Source organism: Miniopterus natalensis, chromosome 21, assembly GCF_054644295.1.
Source record: "Miniopterus natalensis isolate mMinNat1 chromosome 21, mMinNat1.hap1, whole genome shotgun sequence".
Taxonomy (NCBI): domain Eukaryota; kingdom Metazoa; phylum Chordata; class Mammalia; order Chiroptera; family Miniopteridae; genus Miniopterus; species Miniopterus natalensis.
The window spans coordinates 3702166-3722861 of NC_142101.1; the positions used below are offsets into that span (position 1 = coordinate 3702166).

A 20696-nucleotide genomic window follows, 5' to 3' on the forward strand; every position below is an offset into this window, starting at 1 on the left:
TTGTAGAAAAGGAGCCTAAGGAATGCAGGGAAAGCGTTTCACGTAGACCAAGTGAAAGCGTCTGTGTGACCACGGTTAGCCGAAGAGGCCAAGCATGTGACAGGCTTGTAATGAAATCAGAGCAATCTAAATCGGGCCCCTTAGGGCCATCCGGAGCACGGCCATCAGAAACGTTACTTCGCAGGAACAGAAAGGCTAGGGAAAAAGTGCAGTGAAATGGGAAAATTTGGAAGCAATGATTATATTTTCATGTATTAACTACACATAATTGCTTAACTGCTCTGAGTAGCATAAAAAGACAAAGCTGGCTACTTTTAAACTTACTTTTTCAAGATCCAAGCTACTCTCCTTGTCTTCAAACCTACCTCTCATCACCTCTAAACACCCAGGGACACAGTCATGGGTCGAGCGCCAGGTGTCATCGAGGCTGTGGGAGCCTTAAGGAGCATCATCAACCTCACGGGCGGCCTGGACCAGCTCGAGTGAACTAGGCCGCTCTGAGTGTAAGCAACAAAGTTAACACCGTCAGAGTCAAAGGGTCTTTTTGTATTTTAATCTCGAATGGCTTGTGGTTTTCAATATAAGTTTCTATGACTGAGGAGTTTTCAGTGTGATCCGAAACCTGACATGTTAGTGTGGCTGGTTCTGTGACCTGACGAACGGGCGTCCCCAGGGTGCTGACCTCTCCTCGGGAGGCAGTGACAGCCATGGAAGTAACGCTGGTCCTCACTACCCTCCTCTCTGCCTGCGCGGCTGCCGCGGGATTTCAATATGTTCTCTTCTTTGAACAAAAGACTAATCTTGGCAGAATCCTTATTAATAGTATACAATAAAATTATCCTAGAAGATACTTTCCCTCAAAATTATGAGGGAAGAGAGAGAAATAAAGAGCACCAATGACTTTGTCACGTTTGGAATCTGTGATAATGAAAAAATAAAATTGCTAATCCCTTAATTTTGTGAGGTATTTCAGTTAATCTGAAAACATATTTCAGATAATTACACACTGTTCATTTGTCCCAAAGCTGGGGAGCCCCTCACAGCGGTGCGTTCAAGCGAGCGGATTCCTGCGCCGCTGTAACACTGCCTGCTGACGCTGTGTTCACTGCAGCGCCCGGTTCCGATATCCCGACCTGACCTGCCTCTCCATCAGACTGCGTTATTTTTATGTGGCAAATAAACAACCTAAGTCCAGGTCATTCTTGTCTTTGCCATGTATACTGTCGTAATCTACAGGGTTTTTAAGTAAAGAAAGACCTTCATTACCCCCCAGGGATGAGGTTCGGTGACCACACAAGCAGCAGGTGGTGCTGGGGAACCGTTCCACTCTCAGCGCAATGAAGGCCCCCCGCCCCCCACGACGCCCGCGAGCTTGAGACTCTGAGTATTTTAAATGCTTTTCCTTCCTCATGCATCCTATTAAACAAACACAGGCACAATCTGGACATCTTCGGGGATGGTACAAACATGTACTGTTTCTAGTATCTCCTGACATAAGACCGCACAGCCCGCATGTGGGCGCACGCGTGGGTTTGGGGACCAGGTACAGAAGGTCAACGTAAGCTCAACCCACTACTTCCTTAACCAAGGAGAGATACCAACTTATAGAATCCACCATATATTACTCTATTTGCTATTGAAACTCTTTCAAACGTAACATTAAAATTTATGCACTGCTTAAGTCAGGCGTACTCGCCCAGGAGGGAAAAAAATATTTAACAAGACCTAGAGCTTCATTTAAACACAGAACTCACCCTGCTGGGTGCTCTGCAGCTAACACTAGAGCTGAGTGGTGATGTGGCCTCTGACTTCCAGGGCCATTCGAGGTCCCACAGAAGAAATGCTGGGTGGAAGAAATGCACAGAAGTTATGCTCATGGTGTCACAAAACGCTTGCTTTTCGCCGGGCGTTTCTAGGAGCCTCTGTTATCAAGTTTGTAAATTCTCCAGTAACTCTGGGGAATCTCTGGACAATGACCTGTCTCACTAGTACGTGAAAAATTCACCAGAAGATGGAAACGTAGAAAAAGCCCCCAAATGGTCACTATTGTGTGTGTCGGCCTCTCCGGCAGTTCCTCAAAGGACAGATCTCGGCTGGTTAGCTTAATGGCCTGTTGTTTGAAGAGTCACTAATTATGTGTCTCTTCCAGGTCAAAGGAAGGGCCCTGCATGTTCTCATGGGCGGCTTCTGCTCGGGAACTTAAAACATGGGGCTCTCATAAACTGTACGGTACGTGGAAACCACATGTTCCTTAATAATCACAAGCAAAAAATGTTAAGTTTGGGTTATGCGTGAAAGCAGGAATATTTCAAATTGACAGCCCGTATCTCCTTGTTTCAAACATCTGCTCACTTATCTGTTAGATGGTAGGCTTCCTGCAGGCAGGACTGGGGTGGGTCACTCATGCAGTCATCAAATATTTATAAAATGCCTACTATGTGTCAGACTTCCCACTAGGCACTGAGGGTAAAGCAGTTAGTCCTCAAAGAGCTGAGTGTCTTGTGCCAGAAAGAGGTGCTAATCTAGGGTGGTCAGCAGAGAGGGGAGGGCAGGCGCAGGAGCCGAGACACTGTCCCAGAGCAGGCGTCAGGAGGTGGGGAAGCTGAGCTGAGGAAGGTTTGGGTTGAATTCTGGAGAATGAGCCGCTGACTCCATGGTGGGGATGAGGGGTGGGCAAGGTGAGTGTTACTGTACGGGGACCATGCCGGTGGGCAAGGACAGCATGTGCAGGGGCCCTGGGCAGAGAGGGAATCCACGCGGCCGAGCAGCAGAGAGGCCGAGTGCAGTGAGCGAGGGCTGCTCAGGAACGCCATGGGCCGAGGGGACGGACGGGGCACTCCCGGGCACATGAGGAATCCCGACCTTCCTCTGCAGAAGCGGGGGCCGCTGAATGCGTAGGAGGGCACGTGAGGCTGCGTCCTGGGGAAGACAGGTTGTCTGAAAGCTGGGCGGGGACTCAGAGAGGATGGCAGTGCTCGGGGAGGCAGGCGACACATGCCCGCAGGTGGGCTGGGGGGCGCTGGCAGGTAACAAGTCACCGTTCTGTCCTCACAGCCTGGAGGAGGCCTGGCGCCCAGCAGACCTTCAGCGAAGCTTCACTGAGCAAAGGTCAGGAAGCGTCAGGTTCATGGCCCAGGGAAAGCACAGCCTGAAGGCCCGCTCTGCGCACCTGGGCCACCTGCAACCGCATCCCACCTCGGCTACCAACTGCAGGCCTTCCTGGGCTGGGACCCGAGGGTTTGTACGCTCTACCTGCCTTGAAATCAACAATCGCCATTTTCACTAAGCAAGAGTGGGGGAATGGTGGGGTTAAAGGCACTAGTTCCTTAGTCAGCAACGGGCCCTTGAAAATGGCAAACGGGACACTCATTGCTGATCCTGACCAGGTCCTAACGGATTTTCCAAAATACAAGGGGGCATGAACCTACAGTCACCTGCAAGCATGTCAGGGTTCAGGAGGCCGCCTACACACAAGCAGCATGCCATCTTTTCCGTATTTTTCCCATAACGCATTTTAATGGATACAAGTGATCTACTGTTCTGTGGGGAACATACGGCCAGTCCCCCTTTTTAAAACCTTACCTTTTTCTAATATAAAATGAATGGTTTAAACATCTCAAAATGAATATCTGAAGCATAAAAACACTATTAATCTCTTTAATTCTCAGAGAGTGTGCTTCAAATGCTAGGAAATAATTAAAGACACACACAACTGTATTGCTGACTGGCTATTTCAAGCTAGAACTCGTCTGTGCAGCCAGCGACTTTTCCGCATTTGAATATGCATGACTGGTCAGCAAGGTGTTTAAAATTACTTAAATTCATGTAAGTGCAGACACAAGTTATCTCCTGACCAGTCAGCAAGGTGTTAAGTCCAAGTTTGGGATTCCTCACCCTATAGATCAGAAAAATCTTTTAACTAAGGTGGGGTTTGCAGATATAACTACAATTTGGCATCCCACTTGGACAAATACTCTGCAACTCATCAAACCAGCTCACCACAGGTGCCCCCACCAGCAGGAGAGTTCTGTCCCTTGGTTTACCGTAAGGCTCCCGTCTCAGTTGCACTTTCTAACGCATTTCAGGTTAACGTGACTCTTTCTACAGTTTACCTTTGCTCACAGACACAGGTTAACGGGTTTCCTGTTAACCTCAACTCCCATTTCCGTCCAGGAACCTTACAGGAGGAACTCGTAAGGTTACAGCTTACATGGGACTTCAACATTCCTCACCCAGCATGACGTGTGCCATACTGCTCTAAGATTAGTAGGCAACATGGATGGACCTGGAGAGTACTATGCCAAGCGAAATAAGTCAGAAAAAGACAAGTATCACACAATCGCACTCATTTGTGGAATCTAATGAACAAAATAAACTGATGAACAAAACGGATCCAGCGACACAGAAGCATGGAACAGACTGAGGGATCTCAGAGGGAAGGTGGGATGGGGGAAGGGGTGGGAGAGATTAACCTAAGAACTTATGTGCATATATGCATAACCCATGGACACAGACAATAGTGTGGAGAAGGCCTGGGGGTAGGGGTACAGGGGGGAGGGGATAAATGAGGGAAAAGGGGGAGATCTGTAATACTTTCAACAATAAAGATAAATTTGAAAAAAAAGATTAGTAGGCTAGTTATTTCCACCTATTCAAAAATAAAAGCCTAAGCTTCAGGGAGGGCGAGACCCTGCCCAGAGCATTCACTGGTTCAGTTATACACACAGGACTTGCACCCGGGTCCTCTGACTCAAAGCCACACTGCTCTCTCTAGGACACAGGCTGCAACTGTATCGTCTAAAGTTTATGCGTCTTACGGAGGTGGGCAGGGGTGGAGGGGGGACATCTGTAATAATGTCAACAATATAAATAAAGTTAAAAAAAGAGGGAGGCCTGCAGCTGCTCTGGCATGAAGTTATCATGCACAGAGGTAAATTCACGTAACCCCCAGGACTAAGGAGTGTGATGACACAGCTGTGCTCAAGTTACCGAGACAGCCCTGTCTCAAGGGTCCTGATCACACGTGCTTCTGCGACCACAATGGGGCTCACAAGTATTAGGGTTAATAACTTGTAAAAACAACCCAGAAAAGCTTTCAACAGCTATTGAAGAAACAATCACAGATTAAAAATAAAGTGCCTCTTGGTATGCAAGGGGGAAAAGACAGTTTGCACGACTTAGAGAATCTGACACTTGGGCATGTCCGTAGTGGAGTACGTTTGATTAATAAAGGCCTCATGAGGTTTGGGTTGTTTTACAGGAAAATGCCAAAGCAAATCTGAAACAATAACAGACACTAGAAAAATATAAAGAATTCACAAAAATATGATGTTGAAGAAAAGACACATGGTAGCTCTCCAGTCAGTTCCTATTAAAGTTTTTAAAAATAGTATTTAAATGCTAAGGGATTTAAAATGCAATTCCTGAAAGCAATATCAAAATCACATGGAGATGGAAAAAATGTTAAAGTCCAGTTCTCTCTCCTCCTAGGTCTGACGAGTTACACAGTCAGAAGGAAAGATGGTTAAAGAACAGTCAAAAAAATCCGTGGTAGCGGAAGTCTCCATATAGTTCCTTTTCTGAGGCTTATAAATTGGGGAAAGGTAGGAGGGAGGCTTCAGGGACGCTAGAGATATTCTACGCCTTGGCCGAGCAAATGGGTACAGACACATAACATGTCTTCAAGCTATAGCCTCAGGCTGTCCTTAAGAGGTGTGTGCTTTGCTGCGTGTATGAAACACCTCACAGATTATTAAAAGGAAGTTATAGAGGGAAGTAACACAGGAAAGCAAGAGTTTCCATATGTAAGAAGTTGGAAACAGCACAAGAGAAGTACTATGCTCGTTAATAAGAATGCAAAAAGTGCAGCTGAGCCCCGGCCGGTGGCCCAGTTAGTCGGAGCGTCCATACACCGGTTGTGGGTTCGATCCCCCATCAGGGTACATACCAGGTTGCAGGTTTGATGCCAGGTTGGGGTGTGTACAGGAGGCAAATGATCGATGTCTCTCTCTCACAGTGGTCTCTCTGTCTCTCTCTCTCTCCCCAAATGTATCCTTCGGTGAGGGTTAAAAAGCAAAGTGCAGCTGAGAAACGGGGTCCCTATCAAGCTCTCCCTGCAGACAAATGGGGGATGCTGGAACCCAGTCATCACGAGAAGGCCAAGGGGGGCGTGAGCGCCCGTCTGAACTTTACACAGAAGCTGCGCCACGCGGAAGAGAAGTCAAGCTAAAGTCAGCCCGCTGGCAGTCACCCAGAAGGGAGCCTCCTGACCCACCACGCGGCCAAGGGCTCATCGCCGCTCGGGACACATACAGGATCAGCCAGCCAACCGACGAGCGAATGAATAAGTGGGACAACCAATCAGTGGTTCTCTCTCCCCCCTCCTCTCTCTCTCAAGTCAATTTTAAAAAAAGAAGGATATTTCCACATTAATTTTGGATAACTGAAATATTAATGCAAAAAATTCAGGCAATCTATATGAAATATAACTTTTAATTACTAAATTTAAAAACACCAAATACTGGATATAATAAGTTAGAAACCAAATATGACATCAAGTAATTATATTCAGAAACTATTACTTCTCCAACAAATTTAATGTTTAGAACTTACAAGTTATTTGTGTGCATTTGTACATGTACATAGACATACACACACATACACCTACTCCTCAGCTCATTCACTGTGCCTTTGATAGAGCTGACTTAATCCTTAGTTTTTATTGTAAATGGATTAAACTTGTAAAAACTTTTTCAGTACACTGTTTTATTAATGAAATTACCCTAATGTTGCCTGGAAACCTATGGAGCTCACGTTTGCTGTGTCAGCTCGTAACAGCAGGTGCAGGAAAGGTCCCACCCACCCTGCCAGCTGCTGCAGCGTCCCTCAGCCCCACCGCAAGGACACCATGGGAGCGGTGGCCACCCTGCACACAGTGGGAGCAGGTGCTGGGAGCAGGGACTTCAGCTGCGTGAACTCAGGAACCAACAAACTGACTATGGGGTGGGCAGTTCTTAAAAAGTCACTTTTGCTAAGTGAGTCCCTGGCCTCACTAACCACGCTGAAGCTCCAGCGTCTGAAATGCAGTTGTCATGCAAGTGTGTGGTCAAGTGAATTAAAAGGCAAGTGTAGTGAAAACGTTTTCATTTATAGCAGCTCATTATTAATCTATCAAGATAACCAAACAAATCCAAGGGCCCAGTTCTGCTGCACCCTCCAGAATAACATACAGCAGAGCTGCCACCGCATTCATTTGCTCTTTCATAGTATAACCTTTGATCTTCGAATGTGCTTCGGATGAGTATAAGAAAGTTAGCCTTCCATTTCTCCACCGGTAACGCCACTCAGGAGCACCCTGGAGGCCCTCGTCTCAGCCCAGACGAGCACATGCAGCCACGCCCACGTGCGCATGCAACACAGCACACCACACGTGCCACCGCACCGGACCGGCGCGGCCATGCTGGCGTCGGTGCGGGGTCTCCTTACCAAACAGTGAGATCCTATGCCTGACAAGAACTCCGAGTTTGCAGAACAGGCTGAAGACAAAAGAAAACAAGAGAGAGAGGGGGAGGGGGGAGGAAAAGACAGGGAGAAATTAAAATAAAGTTAAAAAAGAAGAAAAAAGAAAAACAAACAGCTGATATATGAGCCGGAAAAAGCAACATGATGTCAGCAGAAAGCATCGAGTCCCCGAGCGGAATGTGGAATGAAGGCACTGAGGAGAGTCTCTGAGTGCTCTGGACAACCATGGTTAAAAAAGCACGTATTTTAAGTAAAGAAAAAAAACTGAAGGCAAAGCTAATTAATATAAAAGCGATCTACATGGACCCCTCAGAAATATAACTCTGAACAGCCACAGGGAAAGATCCAGCTCCCCCTGTCCAGGTGCCGGCTGGCGTCTGCGGGGGTGGGCGCTGTTTAACACCAGGGCTAGAGCACCAGGGCGCAGAGGCAGAATCTGAGCCGCTGAGTCACTGAGGGCGCCTCAGGAGGTGATGCCCTGAGGCTCCTAAAGCTGGCGCATGAGTTGAGCATATGTATTTTCATCTCCTGTAGAGCGGTTCCTGGGCCTCCTGTCCTCCCTGCCATCAGCAGTGGGAGAGAACACACAGGGGCCTCCATTCGGCACAAGAGGCCTGGGTGCTCGGACCCTCAGGTCAGTGCCTGCTCTTGTCCTGCCTTCTCACCAGGCTGCAGGCGGGTGGGTTCCTTGCAGGTCCTCTTTGCAGGAATGCCCCTTGCTCACTCCACGCTGTCCTTCCCCCTCCTGCCCCTCCCGCAGGACTCAGCTCAGACATGGTTACTCCAAGAAGCCTGTCCTAACACCCAGAGCTCCTCTGTCATCCCAAACCTCTATCCTTACGTCTAACTTCCCATATTACAACTGACATTGTCTTAACATCTACCTGCACCCTTCTGACCTCTCAGAGAGCACAGGCTCTGCACAGCCAGTACTGGAGCTCTCACCTGGGATCTGAAGGCACCAGCCACTCAGCCTGACTTCCCCAAGTGCTGTGTCCTGAATGCCCCGTCCTCTCCTGTGACCAGCACCGTGCAGACGCACACTCACCAGTGTCGGGGACAGACTGTGCCGGGGAATAAGATTAGGCAACTGCTCATGGCAGGATGGCAGGATGGAGACAGAGAATCGCATCTGTGATACTGACCTCCTCTATAGAAGGTTCCGGCCATCATATCTCACTTCAGTTACAGTGTGGACTTGTTTATTGATGAAAATTAATTATACAGGGCATTGTGTAGCTCTTTCAAGACTACGCCCATCTACAGGTGCCTACGTGAAGCTGAGGTCTTGGGAAATCTATTTGGGGATAAAAGTTTTTAAAACAATAATCTACTCAAGTAGATGTCAGGTTATAATGACATTAACCCCTGAGCTGTGCTGGTTGAACAAAAAGACAATGAAACCAGAGCGAGCCTCTCCAGGTGCCCTCATCCGAGCTGCACGCCTGCTCACTGCACGAGATCTGCCTGTTTAAGAAGAGCGATTACGTCTTGGAATTACACACACTTTGGATCTATCTTGTGATACCTTTTATATCTCACTAGTGGGTACTTGCTGGTGTCCAGGTGAAACCTGAGATGATGCTGAATTTATGCAAGGGTTGTGTTTTACCCAGCTCGCCAGACCTCGGATACTTTGCTGCGATGTTAAACGGAGCTGCTCCGTATCCCATTCTGTTGGGTTACACTTAACGTCTGAGGGCCTGTCAGAGAAAAATGACTTCTAACAACATCAACTGCTCCAACAGTAACTGATGTGCCACCAGCGAGAAACATCGATACACAGGAAGCTGGGGCCTCCTGGGCTGCCCACGCCCAGGGTGTGAGCTCTGTGCCAACTGTACGGTTTGACTGTTATGAGCTCTACCTACAGTTTCTCTAAAAATATCCCCATAATACTGGGGTCTCTTCCCCTCATGACTAACTCTCCTGAGAATTCACAACGCGTGGGTTCTCCCTCAGCACCAACGCTCGCTCGGCACCCACTCGCAGCTGGGCCACTGCTCCCCACTGGACGCCCCTGAGGTTCCCAGGACCCTGACCAGCACACCTGACTTTCTCCCTCGGGGAGCTCTCAGTGGTGGCAACACTGTGACACTCCGGATCCTTGCCCTCCTCCCCTAAGCGGTCCGTGTTCTTCCAAGACCCACTTCTCAAACCTCCCCCGTAACAATTCTCCAGGTTCAGGAATCCAGACCTTTTGCCGTCTCCCTTAGTGTCCTTTAGTTTCATCTACGCTCAGAGCTTCAAGCATTTCATGGGTAAAGATAGTCCCCGAATAAGTCATTTCCTGCCCTGATCTCTCCATCAAAATGTGTTTCCAGCTTTCTGCTGGATCTTCAGCCTGATAATCTGCTAATAGCCAATAAATACCGAGCCAAACTTCACCTCTTCTAGAAACTGGATCTTCCAAAATTCCTCAGTGGTGCTAGTGACACAACAGTGTCCAGCCGCCCATCCTGACACCTCAGCACCGCACTGGCCTCCCCCTGACTTGCCCGGTTGACTGGTTTGTCTCTCAGCCTCCCACACCCAGCCCTTTTCTCCATCTACACAGCACCCTCTCTAACCCAGCGCTTCACATGTCCCCACCTCCACGCATCATACATTTAGGGTGAATGCCACATGTCTGCGTCCACTCAGCCATACTCCTGGGTTCGTTACAGTCAGGGACTTGTTGTCGCACATCCCAGGGCTAGGACCGCATCTTGTCCAGGGCAGGATGCAGGAGCATCTGCGGGACATGCCCAGGGGCCCGCCCGGGAGGTGGCGCATCTGTCACAGCAGCCTCCTCCCCACCTGCCGCCTGCCTCGCCCCAGCGTGGCCCTTCCGCACCCCTGCTCCTGCCAGAGCACCTCTGACCCCTCTCCCACAGAAGAAGCTTCTTCAATTAAGTGCTAATCAATTAAGTGAAAAAATTAAAAATTTAAAAGAAGAAAGAAGACAGCTTATTCTGGCAGCTAGTATTGATGACAGACAACATTCCACAGTGAACCTGAGTAACCCGAGTCTCCCCCAGATTACCGAATGGCGATGCTCTGGTTTATTCTGGGGGGCACGCGCAGCAAGGACAAGTCCCTTGTGGTCAGTGGCTAGTTCTTAGAGACTGGAAATTAAAGGAGGCAACCAGACAACACAGGAGGGGGAAAAGCGGAACCGGCACGATTCTCTATTGTCCTGTGTGCTCTGATTGCAAGTTCTCTGGATTTATGTACTGAGGGGTGTCTAAAGGACCGTTGCCCTCTAGGAACACATTTTGTGTTACAAAGGCTGACTTCACCCAGGGAGAACAAGGACAGTCCACTGGGGCCCTGGTGGCCTGAGGCCGGTGGGAACTCGGCACCCTGTGCGCACGCACCATCCACAGGGGTCTGCAGGCCCCGAGCTGGGGGGGTCCCTGTGAAGTGAGCAGACGCCCTTGGGATGGATCCCCTGGTACAACCAGCTTTATCACTCCACAGGAAGGTTTTTATTTAACAGTCTGGGGACATTCTAATGCGATTGCAATCCTCCATCGCACGACCGGCTACTAGTTGGAAAATACCCTACATCTGAGTAAAGAGATGAGCTTAAAATTCCATTGAGGTCTCCACTCCCAATGTTATGTAACATAGAAGTCTCACTTTTCTCTCTCTGTTGTTCAATCCCACCTCTCTCTACCCTATAGGTTGACACTGCAGGGCCATTCAGCCTCTTATTGATGTCAAGTCTAAAGGGAGCCTGCTCTGCTTCCCACAGGCCACTTACTTTTATAGGAAAGAGTTCAGGTGCATGTAAAAGCTTGTATGACCCCCGCGCATCCCACAATGTAGGAGAAGGCTCCCTTAGCCAACAAGTCTCACGTACACACACTCTGGGGGAACTTTGAGGCATCAAACTTGGAAGTCTCCAGAACAATCACTAATAAATCCATGGAAAAGACTTAGATTTAAACAAAACTGGGAAGGTGCTGCTATCGTGCTAGCTAGAGCGGAGTGAGGAGAAACATTCAGAAAGGCCACACTTTACTTCATTTTCTTCCCAGAGTTGACATTTTTTAAACAATATTTAAAATCGTAACTTCTTGTAAATAGGATTTTTCCCTCCTAAAAAATTAAGGCTGGCAAAAACATGAGATTTGAAGGGATTTTAATAAATTAATGTCAAAAGCACCATCCCCCAAACATCCTAACAGGGTGCTCTCCAGCCTCCACCTGTGAATCCTATTGAGTATTTTATTCCTTCCATTCAGCTTCCCATTCAGCAGCGAAAGAAATCTCAACATCTAGATCCCCTGGGTTAATCTGCAGAAACCATCCCCTTCTGCAGGGGGACAGGCAGGACAGAGGGCGCCACCATGGGCAGCCAGCAGCCCACTCAGGGCCCGCCCTCCTCTGTCCCTCCCTCCCCAGCGCAAACGCACTCAGACAGTCTGTGGGGGCAGGGTCTGGGGTGCAGGGTCTGGGGTGCAGGGTCTGCGGGGGCAGGGTCTGCGGGGGCAGGGTCTGGAGGGCAGGGTCTGCAGGGGCAGGGTCTAGGGACAGGGTCTGCAGGGGCAGGGTGTGGGGTGCAGGGTCTGGGGGTGCAGGGTCTGCGAGTACAGGGTCTGAGGGTGCGGGGTCTGTGGGGGCAGGGTCTGGAGGCAGGGTCTGCAGGGGCAAGGTGTGGGGTGCAGGGTCTGTAGGGGCAGGGTGCGGGGTGCAGGGTCTGAGGGGGCATGATCTGGGATGTAGGGTCTGGGGTGCAGGGTCTGGGGTGCAGGGCCTGGGGGTGCAGGGCCTGGGGGTTTAGCTCTTCACCTTGTCACCATCTCCTTCTCCTTGTTCGAGGCATGTCCCCCGGAGCAGAGCGGCCGGCTCGCAGCAGACAGGAAGTATAAGCGGTGGTTTTTGAAATACTGATCAATTAAAGGCAGAACGACCTGGAAGGAAGGGAAAGAGGACAGGTGTACACAGTGGAATGTGGGGGAGGAGTGAACATGGAGGCCCCCAGCAGGCAGTGTCCACACAGCAGGTCCCAGCACCCAGGGCCACAGCAGCCCCATCTCTGAGAGTGGCTCTCAGACCTCCCCCTGCTGCCTCCTGTTCCTGCGGGGGGGGGGGGGGGGGGGCTAATTATGGGGAACATACTAAATTTTCAGCCGTTTGGAATTATTTTTAGTATTTTATCAAAATGAAATATTCTTAATAATTCATACAACACAGTTCAGTCCCAATCAATGCCTGCCACTATGGGGTCTCTGCCACGTGTGAGGACTGCCCCTGACACCCTGCATGTAATTCACCGGGTGGCGACTCTGTGGCAGGTGCCAGCATCCCTTCTCTGCAGGTAATAAACTGAGATGTAGAGAAGGCGGGACTCACTCGCAGTCGCCTGCCACTGCCCCAGCTCCTCAAAGTCCTTCTCAGGGGCCAGCTCAAGGCCCACCTCCCCCTCCTGAGCTGGCCCTGCAGCCTTTGGTGGAGTCCCCCTCTCCGCCCTGCCCACTCACGCCAAGGGCTCTGCACACGCCACTCCCTGTCTGAAATGCTCTTCCCACGCCCGTGACCCACACTCCCTCCTGCAGGCCTCACTCAGGGCTCGGGGCTCCTCCTCAGATAGCCTTTGCTCACTCTCATTTAGACAGAGGCCCCATTTCTCTGCTCTTTGAACACCATTTGCAATCCTGCATTTCATCTGTGATCTGGGTTAGGCCCTCCCCCTAGGCGACCACAGGACAGAGAACCAGAAGCCTTCCTGCGTCTGTTTCCCATCAGCCTCTCCTGGACACTGTGAGACTGCCCTGCTGGGTCAGTCACCTCCAATCACAGTGCTGAGGGCCTTGCTGGGCCAACATTTGTTGAATAAATGAATGAAAAAAGAATGGGCATTACTAGTAGTTAGACTCGAGTCCATCTAACTACATTTTCCCTGCAATGTGTTCTAGCATGTTTATATATGGTGGGAATACGGAAGTTTCGGTGATCCTCCTAGAAAGCCGTGGCATAGCCTGAACTTAGTGACTGGCATATAACAGGTGCTCAATAAATATGTGAATGAATGAATCACAGATTTAGTAGAAATTAAGCCTCACTAGGCATCTGCAAAGGAAACCCCTGGGGTGCTAAGTTCAACAGGCGATGAGACACAAGAGTGTGCTTTTAAATATAGGGTTACAGACCATGAATTCAACTTCCTGACAACTGGCTACCAAGGGGACTGCATCCCAAAAAATGGGCAACTAGCAACGTGCAGCTCAGAATAAACTTCAGATGCTTCATACAGACTGAGTAGAAGAAAAGACCTACGAAATCTCCTTAAAGTGAAGGGCACAGTTCTAAAAACACCTAATGGAGGTCAAATATCAGCCAATCAGAATAACAGGCCATTTTGTGATTACTCTGAAAGGAAACTGGCAGAATTCATTTGGTTTTTAGGTTATAACTGCAAAACACTGTACACAGGGAAGTGTTCAGGGCATCCTGTGCCCACAACAGGGACACTCTGGGACAGCCTGATGCCTAACAGACCAGGTACTGAGCAAACACTGAGTCACTCAATAAACCAACACGGAAACTTTGTAGCCAACTCTACAACCTTCCCTACTGCCTGAAAGAAAGTCCTAAGTGTGCCAGGCAAATAGCAAATTCTCAATAAATTGTGCTAAATGGAATGACTACTAATGGGATGTGCTCTCTCTGTGAGCCATGGATCATCTCTGGGCCTCAGCCTCCCCATCTGCAAGCCAGTGGGACTGAGGTCTCGCAATAAAGACCCCGTTGCAAAGGCCCTAATCACGGCCCATTTACAAACTAGCTAGTGTCCTTCCTTTCTAGGAAAAAAATGCTCACCTAAGGATTCTAAATCATAGCATTCAAATGTTCAGAAACAGATAATTTTCTTCTATGTTATATAATAAAGCCAGAAAAAGAGAACCCTTTGCGAGCTAAGGCAGGGAGGGCAGAGAGGGGTGTGGGAGCCACCCACCCACTGGGTTCATGCAGCTGTGGGGGCCACAGAACGCATGCAAGAGGAGCCACATTAGAGACAAGTGGCTTCTGAAAAAAGGCAAAGAGCTAAAGGTACGTTTTGTAAGCAAACATAGTGAAGCAAAAACAAGAGGACCAGATACTGTACTTTAGCAAAGAACTTGATCTCTTGCTCGTGCGCGAAGGGCTGCCCTTTGCCTCTGCCGCCGCCATCTGCTGACAGGAAAGAGTTTTCAGGATCAGGTCGCACTCCCCCCTTCCCGGATACTCACCCCAACGCAGAGTCTAGAACACACTGCTCAATGGCTGTCCCACCGAACTGAACATAAAGAGCCAACCAAACCACCAAGGCTAGCTTTGGCAGGGTATTAAATAAAAAGGAATTTAAACAAACAGGCAAATTCAAATTAAAGAGCTACTGAGCAGAGCCCAGCTATGTGGCTCTGAGCACCACAGGGTGCAGCCCTGAGCCCCCTGGGACTAGGGGAGAAATGGACAGAGCACAGGAAGGCACCCCTCTGGGAGCACCTGGGCTGGGAGCAGTGAGTACAAGCCGAGCAGTTTCCACAAGCAAAGCAAAGACTCCCACGTTTCCCCAGGGCGCAGAAAATGACTCAGGTTCAGAACTGATTGACCGAAGGGCTCCGCTCAGAAGGTGGACCTTTCCCCCTCCTTCTTGCAGGAGAGGAGGCTCGCACACAGGGAGGGGGAGCCATAAACTCTAACCGCCACGAGGACACGCAGAACACGGGAGCCAAGCAATTCAGAGTCAGATGAAGGCTGATTAGTAAAACTGGCAAGCAGAGCTGCCATATTTTTAAGAATCAAAGTAAACTAGCTTGAAAAAGTTCTTTTGCAAATAGAAAACAATTTGCAATACACATACTAAATCCTAGACAGGCAGTCAGGAGAGTTTGTAGGGACTTTAGATGATATTTTGTAAAATCACATGTTCTTCCCATGAAGAGTAAAAGAAAACAACTTTCTAAGGCTTGCTAGTTTCATTTCTGTTGTCATTTTTGAACTAAATCTCTCTCAAGCAGACACACAAGTAGCTGGATCCATTTCTCATACAAAATGTGTCAAGGCAGAATTTTGTACACAGCTAAATCTGCTAATAGTTCAAGGAACTAAATACATCTCTCCTTTCATTACACATTTTAGCACAAATGGGTACATGCAAAATGTGAGAAAGGTTTGGAGGGAATGTGACGTATAATTTAACACAAAAATCAGAAAAGGGCATATGCATATTCCTACGATCGCCACCAGCTCACATCGAGAATCACAGATGTGTGGCAGAGGCAGCGAAGCGACAGATAAACAGAGAAGGCATTAGAGAAGTTTTATTTGCAGTAACAATGGAAAGTTAAAATTAAAATAAGGGAGGTGGGGGCAATTCCCACCCCATGGGCTCCTCTAACAGAGCCACGGCCTCAGGAAGAGTCCCTGGAGCATCAGCGATGGGATGAAGCTTGTTTCAGCAGCTCCATTCTCTGCCTCAGCTCTCCGGGTAGAGGGAGGCGTGCGGAGGGGTGAGCCTGCTCTGTGACGTGATGCTCACCTCTCCCCGCACACGAACACTGTCCTGGGCGGTTTGTTTGGAAACTTGAATGAGCATAAAACAAAACAAATTTACCCTTCAAACTGCTGTTTCTGGTATCTGTGCAAAGGTAAAGAACCAACCAACCAGCAATTCTCCAAAGGGCCGTCCCCTGCCTCTTCCTTCCCCACCTCTGCTCCTCTCTCCTGCCAAAAATAGGACCAGCTCTTGCCCAGCTGGTGTGGCTCAGCGGTTGAGCATCGACCTAGGGTCCAGGAGATCAGGGTTCGATTCCCGGTCAGGGCACATGCCCGGGTTGCGGGCTCGATCCCTAGTCGGGGGCGTGCAGAAGGCGGACAATCAGTGACTCTCATCATGAATGTTTCTCTCTCTCTCTCCCTCTCCCTTCCTCTCTCTGAAATCAATAAAGATATATTTTAAAAAAAAAGAAGACCAGCTCTCAGGGCTGCCACTCACCTCAGATGCTTTTAAATGTGGGAGAGACGTCTGAGCATCTAACTTTGTGCACAGCAGCTTCAAAAATTCACAGTGCCTCACTGCTGTTCACTGGTCAAATTTCATTAATTCAGACTAATTTAGCTACTTGTCAGAATGGCTCATAAATTGTATTTTCAAAAAATATCACTGAGTTATAAAGAGATTACCTATAAATCATTTGCATAATTAGCTCTTGTGAAAAAGGGAGCAACAATACAGCTGCTGGACTGTCGATAAAGGGACAGGTCTCAGGACAGGGAAGTTCTCGAAGAGAATGGTGATGACACAGGTGAAAGGTTGAGCAACACAGGCTGCCAGGTTTGAGAACAGCCACGGGGCGTAGAGGGTGGCACAGGGAACAGTCAATGATGCTGTGATGACGGCGTGGTGCCAGTGGGTGCCAGGCTTAGGGGGAGCACTCCGTAAGGTATATAAAAGTCTAACCAATAGGTTGTACACCTGAAACTAACATATTGTATTTCAACTGTAATTAAAGTTTTTAAAATATTTTTTAAATAATTAAAAAAATAATAATGATCGGTTGGAAAATCTTTCACCACACTTAGGACACGGGAGGCCAGGGACAAGAAAACACCTAGCTGGGTTCTATGGGCTTTAATCAGACACTGTGCCCAACGGTGAATCCTGAGAAAACACCGGCCAAGCGCCTGTGCTGAGGGGCGGGGATGGTGAAGGGATCTAGTGCCGATGGTGTGGGTGCAGAGGAAACGTGCAGAGACCAGAAAGAACAGAATTAAGAAACAAAACCAAAACCTTCAGAGTGGGAAAGAAAACGTAAAAATCACCACCAGACGAGACACATTTTCCCAGAGGGACAGGCTCTAGTCCCGGCACCTTCCACCAGCAGCTGGGAGGCACCCTGACAGGAGGGTGCGTGACAGGTGACCAGAAACTTAATCCACCTGCCGCTGACGGTCCCGAAGTAATGGAGGCCAAAGGTGCTGGGTGGTGGAGTGATCTGAATCTAGATTTAAAATAAGGATCCTTTCGCACACAGGTGGCACTGGGCTGATGGGCAGGAGCCCTCGCTACGCTCCGAGAGGGTGCCAACCTGCGCGCACAAAGTCCAGCGCAAGCGCTCCCTGCAGGGGCTGAGCTGAGGCCCCTGCACGGTCCAGAAATTTCAGGAATCCACTGGCAGAGCAATTACTTTCATAAGAAAAGATTTAACTGTACCTTAAACTGTGATGCACGCCCACTGTACCTTTCCAAGTGAAAAGTCAATGGCCATGAGCTTTATAAGGAGAACAGAGTTTTATGCTAGATTTTTTTAAGCTGTCAGAACACACCCATCCTACATGTCTGCCTGTAGCGTGTCAGACTCTGGTCAGTCCCAGGATGGACGGCAAGTGTGTGCCATCAGGGAAGGGGCCTCGCCCCGACGCTGTGACGACAGTAACACCGGGCTGTCAGCGGCAGGACGCAGTACCCACCAAACTCCAAGATATACTGATGGGCTTCGTCCACGTAGCGGATGAGCTGCTGGAGGAAACTGTAGGCAAATCGCTTCTCAATAGAAGGGGTGTCCAGTTCCAGGTCCTTGAACCCTCTGTAAGAACAAAATGAAATACGGAAACCAATATCCACAAAGACTATCACACTATCTATTTAACAAAGTTTCCTACATATAACATATATAAACTTAGAAGATTACCTAACATTCTCTAGCTAAAGGCAAAATGAGGTTTCATCAACAGTTTGAATTCTTTGTATAACACTGTAGCTAACAGCTCTGTTACTATGCAGCAGATGCTGCCTTTAGCAAAAAGTGTCACTTTGCCTGGATTTAGCCTTGATGACGGTCGGGGGGCTAATGTAAGCAGTGCTTTGACTCGAGTAAGGAATGTGCCAAAGGGCTGAAGGCGCGGATGTCCCGACCGGAGCGTCTGAGCGCAGTAAGCAGTGGCTCTCAAGCCTTAAGGGACCTGAGGGGGCTGCAGAAACAGTCAGTCTTCCGGCAAGATGTGCGTCTGGAGCAGGAGCGCTTCTCGTACCTGGACACAGCGTACCCGTTGATCTGCAGGAACTTGAGGATGTCCTGCGCTTTCTCCCTGTCCTTGGCTTTCTCTTTGGCCGTCAGCGTGTCATACGGTACCAGCAGGGGGTGGTTCCCGCCTCCTAAGAACACGTCCAGACAGGAACACAGAGGCAACAGGGGAGCATGTGGTGAGACGGGCTGCCTGTGTGACTGGGTCACATCGCACGCTTCCGTGTCCTCCCCTACCCGGGGATAAAGGGCTCTCGCAGGCTCCTCCCTCACCAGCACCACTAACATCCCGGGGAAGGTTGTCAAGTGCCTCTCGCAGGCAAGTAAGCCCCGAGCACACAGGCGTTCGTGAGCCCGGCGCCCGCAGCATCTGCTCGCCCAGGCGGGAGGAGCAGCTGGGGTCTCCCCACTCAAAGGATCGCTGCCGCTGCCGGGAGACTGCGAGCAGACGCTGAGGCAGGGCCGGGCTGGGGAAGCTGCGAAACTTGCTTGCCGCAGGGACACGCTTCCTTTCCTGCCCCACAGGGACGGGGAAAACAAGTCTTACATAAGGGGCTTTTACCAAGCCTCCCACATCTGAGTTTTTATAACAAAACCCACCCTGAGGGTGCTAAGTTCAAGGTTGACCTCTTTTAGCCCTGGCCTGTGCACCAGATGGTCAAGGGCTGGGTCCCAGTCAGGGCACTTATCTAGGTTGTGGATTCAATCCCTAGGTCAAGGCAATGGATGGCTTCAATGTTTCTCTCTCCCTCCCTTCCTCCTTCTCTAAAAATTAATTTAAGAAAAGTTGATCTCCTTTAAAAATCTAATAAGAGTAACATATGTACTTTGCTGATTAAAAACTGAGGCGAGTGTCTAGGGTTCTAGTTTACCTATTCCTGTGAGAAATACTAAAAGCATTATTTTAGATTTACAAACTCTAGGAATTATTTAGGTTTTAAAAAACTAATAATGAGAAAAACATTCATAAAATTATTTTGTAAAAATAATTTCATAAAATTAAATAAAATTTTGTAAAAAATGTTGTAAAAATTAAAAAATTTCAAAAATTGCCTTGGTAGTTGCAGATATAAAGGCTCTGAAACAAGGCTGCCACTACATCAGCATCAAAGCAAATATGCGCAGGCCCCGGACTTAAAGCTTATAAAACACCACACGGTGGACAGTGTGTTTGCTGGGATTCCTGAGACACAACTGCTCAGGGAATTCCAGAAAAGAATAACTGAAAATAATCATTTTGTTTGAATTATGGTGGCAACACTGAGCCTATTAAGCTGGTGTCCAATGAGGTTTAGCCAGGAGCTACTAAACCCATCATAAGCGTTGGATTCGCGCTGCTTAGGAAACACGCAAACAGGAAGGCAGGGGAGAAAAGGCCTTTCCAGGCGCTCGCGTTGCCTGACAGTGACCACTAGGTGACAGCACAATAACAGAGCATCAGTAGGATGCATTAAACGGAAAAATATTTGTCAATAAGAAAATGTTTGAGAAACGACTGAGAGAATATTAGCTCATTTTAATATTTTAAAAGCAGCAGAAATATTAAGCAAAAGCACGAAGAGACAATAACAGCCAGACTGGACACAACCGAGCGGCTGGGGAGGAGGCCCAGCAACGGAGGGAGGACAGCTGGGTGCCAGGATGAGCCGTGCAGATGGCTACGCCTAAAACGGCAGGAGGGAGCCGCAGGAATCCTCAGGCAGGAGGAAATACACACCAGCAGTCAGGAAACTGTGGAATTTCTACCCTGACACTGTGACAGGCCTACTCGAACCATTCTTGCGATTTTAAGGTACAAGGGCCTGTGCTAAAGCATCCATTTAACCCACACTCCACGCTCATGTGGCAAAGCTCCGCTTCTCAGCGCGGGTTTTAAGAAAGCATTACCTTTGGACTCCAGTTCAATTTTCTTTTTCTTTGCCCATATATTATGGTAGTTTTCGGCCATCATTTCTGCCATAGCCTTAAATGAAAAAAATATGTAGAACTAAGTCATACTTCAATAAGTGGAAAAGGGTAACTCTGGTTTCCAATATGTAATATGAAAATATGCTTTAAACTAATAAATCGCAGCGTGTTGGTGCTAAAGCACACCTGGAATACAATCGACCACAACTGTCTTCCTTGGAACCTGAAGCCCAGAGAACAGCAATGACAGTGAGAGTACAGGAAACGGGA

At 48.7% G+C, this 20696-nt stretch overlaps 1 protein-coding gene across 2 annotated transcripts in view; it reads right to left on the bottom strand.

Moving 5' to 3' along the window:
* Positions 1–20696, bottom strand: part of RYR2 (ryanodine receptor 2) — a 298173-nt gene that overhangs the window by 106248 nt on the left and 171229 nt on the right. For both annotated transcript variants that reach the window (XM_087828993.1, XM_087828992.1), the window contains exons 54-59: positions 20406–20481; positions 18526–18649; positions 17965–18080; positions 14618–14682; positions 12301–12422; positions 7486–7535 (exon numbers count right to left, since the gene is read on the bottom strand). In XM_087828993.1, coding sequence (XP_087685119.1) covers positions 7486–7535; positions 12301–12422; positions 14618–14682; positions 17965–18080; positions 18526–18649; positions 20406–20481 — 553 coding nt within the window. The remainder of the gene's footprint in view (positions 1–7485; positions 7536–12300; positions 12423–14617; positions 14683–17964; positions 18081–18525; positions 18650–20405; positions 20482–20696) is intronic.